We start from the raw sequence: 12,618 nt of genomic DNA on the forward strand, positions 1-12,618 counted from the left end.
AACGAGCCCTCAGTGCTTTGAAAAATAAAGAAAACCCTGAGAACTCCCATGAGAAGATGGGTTAGTCCAAAATCTGTCGGTAATGTCAGATTTCTACAGCTTCCTGTACGTGACAGCAACATAGGAGAAAAGTAAATTATGGCTCATTTTACTCTGGAAAAAAACGTACTTCTTATTTGTATATGGTCACATGTATTTTAAAATTTTCGCAACAGAGGTCCTTATAAAGTTTTAGCTTGGGCGTGTGCCCAGCTGTGGCCATCATCATATACAGTAAAATCAGGGCAGGGCCCCCTCCTCCCCAGCAGTGAAGGAGTTAAGGGGCTTCCCCTGCCTTCCTGCAGATGCAGAAGCTCAGCTGGCTTCATATAACCTGACCGCTAGCTCTGCCTCTTCCTGAGTCCCCCCAGCAGCTCACATTATACAGGAAACTCTGCAGAAGTGACTGACTGCTCTCTGTCCAGCCCTCCTCACCATGCCTGGGGCCCCCCTGACAGCCCAGGAGCCCCCCAGCACCCCTGTCAGGGCTCACCACTGACTGTCTGAGGCCGGGATCGCTGCAGGGATGGAGGAAGCCGGCCGGGAACCTGGGTAAGAGGAGATCTCCAAGACTTGGAAACTTCTGAAAACTTCTAGGAAACGTTTTTTTTTTTTTTTACTTTTTCACAAAACTTCACACGTCCTGGTGGAGGGGGAGGGGAGGGGGATATGACAACCCCCTCTATACAGTAACCAGTGAGATCACGATGGAGCAGGACTGCATTGAAAGGGAATGATTTCACTAAAAGGAGACCCGTCCTGAAAGGGAGGTTGTGAGGACTTCAGTAAGATCTGGACCGAATTCACAACCTGCCTAGAATTGGCAATTCCCAAGTGTCAGATTGGGGAGGGGGAGGTTTCACCACCCACGTTCCAGGGCAGAGTTTAACCCTTGTGTGTCCTGTGAGTTGTGTGTGTGTGAGATGGAGGAGGATTCTGACTAGTAGTTCTGGAATAACTGGAGAGATGGAGGCTGAAATCTGAGATTTATTTCTGCAGTGTGTGTTTATACAGATAGTCCCCAACTTACAAACGACTCCACTTACAATGTTTTAGAGATATATAAAATACTGCTTTGTTTATGACATATTTTTGTTAAATGTTACAGTATTGTAGAAACTGTTATAAGTGGCGTAGAACCCTTTTTTAAAAGGAAGGTCCAGGCTCCCAAAAAACAAAATCCACTTACATGGGGCTTCCTCCAGCCCGTGGCAGCCGTCCTGTGCCCTCACCGCAGCTCTGGTGGCTCCTGGTCTTCTCCACTGCAGAAGCCGACCTCGCCAGGTTGGGTTCTGGGTCGGCTTCTGCGCTCCACCGTGCAGGTCATGTGGTCCTGCCAACGTCATCAGGATTGTACTGCGCAGGTGCAGTAGTTCTGCGCCTGCGCTGTACAATCCTGATGATGTCAGCATGACCACGTGACCTGCGCCGGCATGGCGAGGGGACTGGGAGCTGCGGCGAGGGCACAGGATGGCTGCCAGGGGCTGGAGGAAGCCCCAGGTAAGTGGATTTTGTTTTTGGTCTTTTTGGAGCCTGGATGTATCCTTTAAAAGCATGTTGATAGCAATCAGAACACATGTTTATGCTACATGTCCAAATCTAAAATTTTGCGAAAGTAAATAATTTTATTCACTCTGTTTAACCACTTCAGTACCTGCAGTCTCTGGTCCCTTAAAGTGTACCTGAGTTGGGGGCGCCTGCCTTAAAATATACATATCTGGGGTTTCCTCCTCTTCTCGCTCTCAGTTTAATTGCAAATGAGTCTAGAAAGTCCTCCGGTCTGGGGCCAACTGCGCATGCACGGCTTGGTCATGTACACGGTCCCGCCGCGTTCACGTCGCATTGAACATTTTTGCACCTGCGTAGCAGTACTGCGCAGGCGCAGAACGCTCCCGGTGTTTGTAGCGAGCCTGGCCGGACTGTGCCTGTGCCAACTGGCCCTGACGCGAACAGCGAGGCAGAAGAGGACGCCATGGGAACGATCCGGCAGGCTGGAGGGAGCAGGAGGAAGCCCCAGGTATGTGTATTTTATGGCGGGGGGCCCCATCTCTGGTATACTTTAAGGGCGTGGATTTCATTTAGGACTCTACTCATTGCATAATTATGTTCCTTTCATATAGTTCATAAGGCATTCCTCAAGCCAAATACTTTTTTTGGGTTTTAATACTCTAATTCTCTGTAAAATAAACAAGCCTCGCCCACAGCTTCTCCAAAATGCCAAGGCACTCAGCCCCATGTAGCAAGGGCTTATGGGAGCTCAGTCTGGGCAGGAGGAGGAGGTTATTAGCCAGAGATTTCAGAGGCAGAGGGGAGGAGGAGGTTATTAGCCAGGGATTTCAGAGGCAGAGGGGAGGGGGAGTGAATTTTTCACAGGCTGAGGGGTGGAGCTGCAGTTGCAGATTACCTGTGTAATGACAAATAGAACATGGCTGCCCTCATTGTATGACAGGAATAAATCATCATAAACTGTTGAAGCTGTATGCAGCCAGATTTGCTGTGTAAACATCTCCTGGAACAGAACCTGTATGTAGGGGCCATCCTGCATAGCTTATCTTACTGTATGTATATTGTTGAGGTTTCTGCAATGATGAAATAATGTTAACCTGCCATAAATCTTTATATTTCCTTTTGGGATGATCTGTAAAGAGCCGATGGTGTGTCCTGGCAGGTGGTTTTCTTTTTATTTTGCAGTGGGTCTCCAATCACAGACCCGGGACAGGATTATTTTCAATGTGGAGAACTGTTGTTGTTAAAGGGGCCCCACAGCGAAAAACTGTAAGGGCCCGTTCAGATCAGAAATGCGGATGGCCATGCGTGCGGAACGCAACGCGTACGAACGCATGGCCATCCGCGTTTGTGTGCCTTGCGTGGCTGATCCCATCACTGAAAAGTTTGCAAAATCTGCGTGCAGCATGCGTTCCCGGACCGCACAGGTCCGGAACGCATGCAGTGTGAACATCAGACATTGCACTCTATGCAATGTCTGATGTCGTGCGTTTTGGCCACCTGCACGCGTTTCCAAAACGCGGCTGGAAACGCGTGCAGTGTGAACGGGCCCTAAAATTTAAAATATGTGTAAACATATACAAATGTACATTTTTTTCCAGAGTAAAATGAGCCATAAAATACTTTTCTCCTATGTTGCTGTCACTTACAGTAGGTAGTTGAAATCTGACAGAAGCGACAGGTTTTGGACTAGACCATCTCTTTATAGGGGATTCTCAGGGATATATTGGTTTTCCCTTAGTGAATGGCAGTTGCTCTGTCCAACTGCCAAAAGCAGGGAAGCTGGCCAGCATCATTGTTTAAATCCTTTTTAGGGAATAACTTTAAGGCCTAGTGCACACCGAGCGGTTTTTGGAGCGATCCGCCTGTAAAAATGTTTGGCCAATGTATTGCAATGATGCACACAGGCGGTTTGAGGTTTTTGCCAAGCTGCAAATGCGCTTCCTGCTGAACGTTTGCGGTTTTCTGAAGCGTTTCATCCTCAATGTAAAGTATAGGAAAAACGCAAACCGCTACTTCAGAGCGGTTTGCCAGGCGTTTTTGTTACAGAAGCTGTTCAGTAACAGTTTTTACTGTAACATGTGTAATCTGCTACCCAAAAAAACGCAGCCAAAACAGCTAGGCGTGTTTAGAAAACGTCTCTAAACATGCCTAGAATCGCTCTGAAATCAGCTCCAAAAACCGCTAGCGTTTTGTGGATCTGCTAGCGGTTTTGGTGTGCACTGGGCCTTAAAGAATAAAAGCCTTGCTGAGAATCTCCTATGGACTAGTCCAAAACCTGTCACTTCTGTGAGATTTCTACCTACTGTAAGTGGCAGCAACATAGGAGAAAAGTCATATATGGCTCATTTTACTCTGGAAAAAATGTACTTCTTATTTGTATATGTTTGCACATATTTTAAATTTTACAGTTTTTCGCTGTAGTATAATAATAATAATAATAATAATAATAATATTCACTTTCATTATTTTCTTCTTTCCTCCTGGCTGGCACCAGTGTTGGCACTATGGGACCAAGCAGGAAACCTCCTAGGGAAATTCCACTAACGTGAATAATTGGACCGGCACCCTCTGGAACTGCAAGGTTTCCAATAGGTTGTAGTAAACACTGTTCTGCCAATCACAATGCTTCGTGCTGTAGAGGGTGCCATAATTGGAAAACTGTTCCAATTATGTTTCCCGCCCAGTCCCCTAAACTAGACTACCTCCCCAATGCCTGCCTTTTCTCCTGTTTGATGAAATCAGGGAGGTGCTGCTAGTGTCGTCCTGACCCCGCCCACCTCCCTCTGTACAGGTATGATTGCCTGACTCCGCCCACCCCTCCCTCCCTCTGTGATCACCTGACCTTGCCCACCTCCTCCCTCTGTACACTTCTGTGATCCCCTGACTCCTCTCACTCCTTCCTCTGTTTGCTTCTGTGGTCCCCTGACTCCGCCCACCCCTCCCTCCATATGGCTCGGTGATCATATGACTCCGCTTACTTCCTCCCTCTGCCCAGCTCTATCATTGCCTGACCCCGCCCACCTCCTCCCTCTGTACAGCTCCCCTTCCTGTGGATGATAATGGGATAGGGAGAGGAGTTTGGACAGCTTATAGTCTGCTGCTCAGTCCAGGCAACCAATATCTTACATGAGTACAAGAAGTCAACGTTGCAAAATTATGCTCCTGTTGGAGACTGAGTGGGAAGCCCTCCATGTAATCAAATGCACAGAAAATAAAAACAAAAAAAGTGGAGGGCAGAACAATGACCTCGGCCTAAGCCTGGCAAAACTGTACAGCAAGGAGGGGGCTGTCAGCACTGCTCTGTTATTGACACTAGTAATTCTATCTTGCATGCAAATTGAATGCAAACTAGAATTGGGCCAATCAAATATAGCGGTACTTCCTGCTGAGTTTGATTGGCCAAGTTGCATACAACTTGCATTATATTTGCAGGGAAACTGGAATTCGCCTCTTAATGACAGTCCCTACACTGAAATCAATAGTTTGGGTTTACATTGCGGGAGTGTGTAACAGAACAGGAAGTCAGCTGTGTTCTGGAGAATGCTCCCCCCCCCCCCCCCCATTCCCCTACTACCGCACCCTCTTGTACCTTTTTATTAGAAGATATGTAAAGAGGCCCTATAGTGAAATATAGCAGAATACAGTAAATGATTCAGGATACCCACTTTCCTGTCATTTAAACTGGTTTCAGCAACACTTTCTATATCTATATATTTCTGTATACTGTTATGTAGCCCCGCCCTCCAATTGATGTCATAGCCTAGGCTGATTAGCTATGCTAATGTCCCCCCTCCCCGAGTATTCCTCGGAAAGGGAAGATGTTACAGGGGGCAAACACTGACTAAATAATGTATTATTATTTAGTCTTTATATAGCACTGACCTCTTCTTCTGCAGCGCTGTACAGAGAATATTGTCTTGTCACTAACTGTCCCTAACTTAGTCATATGTCTATGTATGCATCCTGTAGTGTATGTATCGTAGTCTAGGGCCAATTTTAGGGGGAAGCCAATTTAATTTATCTGTATGTTTTTGGAATGTGGGAGGAAACCGGAGTGTCCAGAGGAAACCCACACAGACACAGGGAGAACATACAAACTCTGTGCAGATAGTGCCCTGGCTGGGATATGAGAGAGGGACCCAGCGCTGCAAGGCGAGACTGCTAACCATTACTCCACCATGCTGCCTATAGTGGTTAATACTAATTGTATTCATTAGGTTATTTTCAGTACAGTTTGGAATGTATGGAGTACAGTGTGGGAGGAAGTTGTGCAATAACGAAAGTGCAGGTTTTGATGAGATGGAGACATTCGAGTGTCAATACTGAGTGACAATCACTACAGCAGTGAGAATTGGATGCTTATTCTATCTCAAGGTTAAAACGCAACCAGTGGACAACTTTACCAAAGACGAGCGTTGAAGTTGGTGGGTCAAAGAATTCAAACTTTTTTCTTTAAATTCGCTCATATGCGAGTTTACTGAAATGGAAGCTCGGTCAGTCGTATTGTTGGCGCTAGTATGGTTTAGGTAAACTCCTAGGGAAATTCTGCTACCATGATTGGTTGCTGTTACAACAGTTGCCCAATCACAGCCCCCTCCACAACTTGAAGCGTTGTAATTGGCTGAATAGTGTGGGCGTAGGTATTATTACTACTTATTACAACCCTGAGGGCGTTTTTTGCCCTTTTTTTTTTTAAGCGCAGGCGATTTTCAAAATTGCCCACAAAACGCTTGTGCAATGAACCTTCTATGGATTCCACCTCAATGGAAAGTATAGGAAGAGCGCTAAACGCTCACAAAATCACTTTGTGGGGAGATTGCGTTTTGCGTTTTTTAAAGAACAAATACATTGTATTTGTTCTTTTCCGGGTCAAAGAGTTCACTTCCTGACTTGCATCAGGGAGAGAATGAAAGACCCGCTCGGGAAAAGCGCTTAGGAAAGCGCTTTTAACAAAAAGTCAGCACGCAGAAGCACGGAGCACCGGGGGGTTTGGGGGCGGCAACAGCGCACAAAAACACGAAACGTTTGCGTTTTCTTTTTTAGGTGTGAATGAGGCCTAAATGCTGTTTTCCACTAAGAAATGCAATTGCGTTTCTTTTATTTTCTGCTACCGTGATTTTGCCGCAATCCGTTTAGTGCACGATTGAGAAATATCACTTCACAAACGCATTGCAGTGATGGAATGATGTTTCCATCAGTAAAGTAAGTACCTAGCGTTTTGCAAACGGAAATAGTAGTTAGGTTACATTTCCACTTGCAAGCGTATCACAAGCGCAATTGTAAAAAAAGGTTTTTTTTGTTTTTTTTTCCACTCGCCGTGATTGCGCAGTGAACTTTCAGTAATGAAATGTGATGTCACCGAAATTCATGCAGGCATACGATTGTTTGTTTGTGAAAAAATCATGCAAAAACAAATCGCTTTGATTTGGGGGGGGGGGGGGAGGGGGAAGCAGCACCGCGATTTACACATTAATTGCTGTGCTGTTGCGATTGGCAAAATGCCAGCGATCCACTTCTTTGGATGGATTGCAGCAAGTGGAAAAGCAGCCTTAAAGAGGACCTGTAGTAAAAATAACATAATAAAATTGCTTATTGTTTACAATATTAATTTATAGATTTAGTCTGAAATGTATCACTGGTGGTGACATTGTTAGTTCTGCCAAGTGATCTCTCTGGACTGTTCATTACTGAGAGTTCTATGCACAGAGGGAGATACTGCTTGCTTGGGAGTTGGAAAAAGCTGGTATTTCCCACAGTGCAATGAGGTTCACAGACAGCAAACTATCAGGACCATGGTCATGACATCACACAGTGGGAGGAGTTTCACCACAATATCAGCCATACAGAGGCTCCTGATGATCAGTTTGTGAAAAGGAAAAGATTTCTCATGGGAAAGGGGGTATCGCCTACTGATTGAGCAATACTTGGATAAAGTTCCTCTTTAAGGCTTCTTGCACACCAAGACGTTGCATTAGGTGGCACGTTAAGGTCGCATAACGTGCACCTAACACAACGTATGGTGCTGCAAGAGCCGACGGTAAGCGGCTCGAGTCCTATAATGTCTCCCAGAGTGGCGCTGATTGGCCAGCGGGACCACGTGATGCGGAGCGAGACACTCCGCATCACGTGGTCCCGCCGGCCAATCAGCGCCCGCCAGTGCAGTGAATATTAAGTAGCCATGTGCGCGGCTACTGTAGCTGGCTCTCCCCGCCTCCTCCGCCCCCCACTGCGCATGTGCAAACAGTCTAACGCGGCTATAGCCGCTCCAACGCCGTAGCATGCTGCACTTTGCACAGAACGTGCAGCATTACATGTAACGCAACGTGGGCTGTGTGAACAGCCCACTTGTGTTACATTGCTGTGCGTTGGGGGAGCGTTACAGGCGCACTAACGTGCGCCTGTAACGTCTTGGTATGTAAGCAGCCTAAAGGATACCCGAAGTGACATGTGACATGATGAGATAGACGTGTATGTACAGTGCCTAGCACACAAATAACTATGCTGTGTTGCTTTTTTTTTTTTTGTCTTTCTCTGCCTGAAAGAATTCCATTTCTTACTTGGGCGATTTGCGCTAATCGCCCAAAAATGGCCAAAATCGCGAAATGCAAACGCGTCGCCTGCACCATTTTAAGGCGATTGACCGGCGATCGCGTTTCAGCGCTATATAAGCGCAAAACGTGATCGCTGAGTAATCGTTACACTGTCCAGTGATTTTTTTTTTTTTATTTTTTTCTCACGTGAAATCGCGGAAAAATCACTCCCGCAAATCGCTGGCGTTTTCAAAACACAAGTGTGAATAGAGCCTAAGTGTTCTGCAGACGCTTGTAGTGTTGCATAATATGCAGGCTGGCTACCAAAATGCACATGATGAAAGTCTATGGGAACGCATATGCATTGCATTTTTTTTATGTTTTTCATTAAAAGTTAAAGCTCTGTGGCGTATTTCCGCTTCCTGTTGTCTTCCTAACGATTTGCATATATTTAGATGTAAAAACGCATATGCGTTTTCTATTAGCAAACACGTACAAACACGCAAAGAGCTTGAAAAGTGCATCTGTGCAAAAATCCCCCGCAAAACTGAAATGCACTAAAAACGCAATACAAAAACGCACTTGCAGAAAACGTAGGATTTTCACGCTATGCTATATGTGAACCTAGCCTATGTGTCCAAAAAGCATGCTCAATGAGCAAACCGTTACGCGTTGATACAAGATTGATGAATGCAAACTAATGCAGCTTGAAAATGGACCAGTTGGATCTCTCAGATGTCGCGTTTCAGAGGTCCGTACACAAGCTGTATACAGTTGCATAATCCTGCATCAACTCTGCATTATTTGCATATCATTTACCATATTTAGCCCCTCCCTGCACATATATTTTCCAGCATTCAGGACAGGATGATAATCGGTGTACCAGAAAGCTGAGAGGAGTGCTATAAGCAATGTTCCACACACAGCCAGATATCTGCCAACGCGTGTTTCTAAGCAAGGACATGGCCAGCACACCAGCTCTGCAAAGTGACGTCACCTTTACCCGCTGTCCCTAATCCAGGGCTGTGTCCGCTTCTAACGTTCTTCGCGACACAGACTTGGAAACTGGTGCATTCCGGAGAAACCATTATCTTGGAGTGTGTTGCCTTTTCAGGCGCTTATGGCCCCACTAAACTGACTCAGGACATAAGGTGGCATTCTCCTGCATGTGTACTCAGAAGGTATGCATCTTCTGATTATGGCTCCTATACGGAGAGGTCACCTGGATTTAGTTATGGCATATGGATGAACTGTCAACTAGCATGAGCTGTTACTCTATACTGAAAGTAAACCAGCTGCAGCACGTGCTGATCTGCTACCTCCAGTATTTACAGTATAAGCCGATACTCTGTGCCTGTAGTGATAGTAAACTACCTGCAGTGTGTGCTGATCTGTGCTACCTCCAGTATGTACAGTATGAGCTGTTACTCTGTGCCTGTAGTGATAGTAAACTACCTGCAGTTTGTGCTGATCTGTGCTACCTCCAGTATGGACAGTATGTACTATGAGCTATTAGGGGGCCCATACACTGGTCGATTTCAGCGATCGATTTTTGCGGCCTATTTCAATCGATTTGATCTATCTGACGGTGGAAAATCTAGGTCAGTCTGCTGCTGGCAGCAGATCGATGGCCCACATAGAGTTGCATTGGATATAATGGTCCAATAATGCATTTAGATCGATTTCCAATAGATTTAATTCTGAAATCGATTGGAAATCTGTTCCTAGTGTGTGGCACACGTCAGATTCTACTGGACAGGCATCTGAGGGCTTGTTTCCACTAGGGCGAATCCGCATGCGGGCACTGCATGCGGATTCGCATACCTAATGTTAGTGGATGGGGCTGTTCCCACCTGTGCGGCGTGCGGGAGCGATTTGGCAGCGGGCCAAATCTGCACGGCGGGACCCACAGTTTTCGTCTGCGTCGGGAATCCGTGCGAATCGCCGCTAATGTATTTAATAGTAAAAACGCATGCGTTTGTTACATGCGTTTTTACCCGCGATTTCGCGTGCGATTTCGCACCTTTTCAATGTTATTTTGCCCTGGCAGTGTCATGGTTAATTTCGCATGGCACCCTGCCATGCGAAATCGCACGCGAAATCGCGGGTAAAAACGCATGCGGAAACGCATCCGCATGCGTTTTTACAAGCGTCGGAATGCGGCCGAAATCGCGTCGCACTAGTGGAAACGGGCCCTCACAGAAATCTATCTGATGGTCGAATCTGCTGCAAATCTAAAAGTGTATGGCCACCTTAAAGAGAAACCGTGACCAAGAATTGAACTTAACCCCAATCAGTAGCTAATGCCCCCTTTTACACAAACTGATCATCAGGGCTGATATTGTGGTGAAACCCCTCCCACAGGAAACTGAGGACCATGGTCCTGGCAGTTTCCTGTCTGTAAACCTTGTTGCATTGTGGGAAATAACAGCAGTTTACAGCTGTTTACAACTGCCAAAAAAGCAGCAGCTACTTTTAGTGACATCACCTGCCAGCAGTAAAAAATGTCACCATGTGATAAATGTCAGAATGTAAATCAGGGAGAGGAAAGATTTTACAATGGGCAAACACTGAATAAATCATTTATACATAATTATTGTAAAAATGAAGCACTTTTTTTTATTATTGTTTTCACTGGAGTTCCTCTTTAACTCTGCTTGTACCATACACTAGTAAACTAGCTGCAGTGTGTGCTGATCTCTGCTACCCCCAGTATGTACGGTATAAGCTGTTACTCTGTGCCTGTACTGATAGTAAACTAGCTGCAGTGTGTGCGGATCTCTGCTACCCCCAGTATGTACAGTATAAGCTGTTACTCTGTGCCTGGACTGATAGGAAACTAGCTGCAGTTTGTGCTGATCTCTGCTATCTTCAGTATGTACGGTATAAGCTGTTACTCTGTGCCTGTACTGATAGTAAACTAGCTGTACCGTGTCCTGATCTAAAAAAAAAATATATATGCCCTTTTGAAATGTTGCCTCCGTTTTTGAAGCGCTGTTTCCTTTCTCACATTTATAAATAGTTCACCTGCACTATATGATCCCTCCTTTAGATTCTTCAGCAAGTGCTGAGTAAGCATATCCTTTGCTTTGAAGGCGATGGGACGACATTCCCACATTTAAAAACTGGGTTAAAGTCAGTGATGTAATTATACTGCATTATTGCTGGAAGTGTTTTATTTTGAGACATTAGAGTCTTTCTAGGGCTTTGATGTGTTTTGTGTAATTCTGCGGAACTTCTAAGTTCTATGGCTTCCCAGCTTGAAGGTGTTAGTCGCTGTTCTCATAGCTCTTTTTGAGCTTCTTGGCAGTGGCTGGCTGGATAGTGTACTCTGCCTCTGACAAAGGCTCAGGGCAGTTTCTAGGCTAAAATGCACCCAGGGCGAGGGTGTAAAAATATTCCCCCCCAGTATAGGTAGCCAGGCAGAGGTGCCCCAGCATAGTTGCCCCCAGTATAGGTTAGCCAGGTAGGTGCCTCCAGCATAGGTAGCCAGTATAGTTGCCCCCAGTATAGGTTAGATAGGGAGGTGCCCCCAGTACAGGTTAGCTAGGTGGGTGCCTCAAATATAGGTAGCCAGAATAGTTGCCCCCAGCATAGGTTAGATAGGTAGGTGCCCCCAGTATAGGTTAGTTAAGTAGGTGCCTCCAATATAGGTAGCCAGTATAGTTGCCGCCAATATAGGTTAGCTAGGTAGGTGCCTGTAGTATAGGCTGGTTAGATAAGTAGGTGCCTGCAGTATAGGTTAGATAGGTAAGTGTCCCCAGTATATGTCAGATAGGTAGGTGCCCCCAGTACAGGTTAGATAGGTAGGTGCCCCAGTATAGGTTAGATAGGTAGCTGCCCGCAATATAGGTACGGTAGGTGCCCCCCCCCCCCCCCCCCAGTAATGGAGGGGGGAGTAAGCCACGGGGAGGGCGGCCCGACTTCTCCCTCTCCCTCTCTCATTTCCCCCCTCTAGGAATCTCATGGCCGTCGAATGTCTTGGCAGCGGAGCTAGCCATCTATGAGCCGCAGGCTGTGTGGTGTAATGATGGGGAAAGTGATCAGCGGTGCCTGAATGTCTGTCTGGCTGGGGAATAGCTGCGTGTGTGTTTTACGCATTAATCTCGCTGTATATACAGCGTGGTTGTGATTTCGGAGCTGCAAAAGAGATTTGGGGTCTGTGGTGCCCGAATACCGCAAATTATCATGTCCTGTATGGATAGTCTGGCACCTCCTACTCCCGATATTACGGCCAGGATAAGGCAGGAGTCCCACTTGCTGAAATCTCATTATTATTTAGTATTTATATAGCTCCAACATCTTCTGTAGCGTTGTACAGCGTACATAGTCATGTCACTTAACTGTCCCTCAGAGAAGCTCACAATCTAATCCCAGTCATATGTCCATGTATATATTGTGTAGTGTATGTATCGTAGTCTAGTGCCATTTGCTGGCTCCTGATCACGTGACCCACATGGGTTCGGTGACCAAGGGGGCCCCATGCTATCATTTTTGCAGGGAGGGCCCTATTCGCTTGAGCCAAACTATGTCCCTGTCG

At 46.2% G+C, this 12,618-nt stretch overlaps 1 protein-coding gene across 1 annotated transcript in view; it reads left to right on the plus strand.

The window, feature by feature from the left end:
• The first annotated feature begins 413 nt into the window (after window positions 1-413).
• RIN3 (Ras and Rab interactor 3) overlaps window positions 414-12,618 on the plus strand; it is a 105,379-nt gene continuing 93,174 nt past the window's right edge. Inside the window, exon 1 of the mRNA XM_068254608.1 lies at window positions 414-591. Within this exon, the coding sequence (XP_068110709.1) occupies window positions 566-591 (26 nt within the window). The 5' untranslated portion in view covers window positions 414-565. The remainder of the gene's footprint in view (window positions 592-12,618) is intronic.

This window comes from Hyperolius riggenbachi, chromosome 9, assembly GCF_040937935.1.
Source record: "Hyperolius riggenbachi isolate aHypRig1 chromosome 9, aHypRig1.pri, whole genome shotgun sequence".
In the NCBI taxonomy this organism is placed as follows: domain Eukaryota; kingdom Metazoa; phylum Chordata; class Amphibia; order Anura; family Hyperoliidae; genus Hyperolius; species Hyperolius riggenbachi.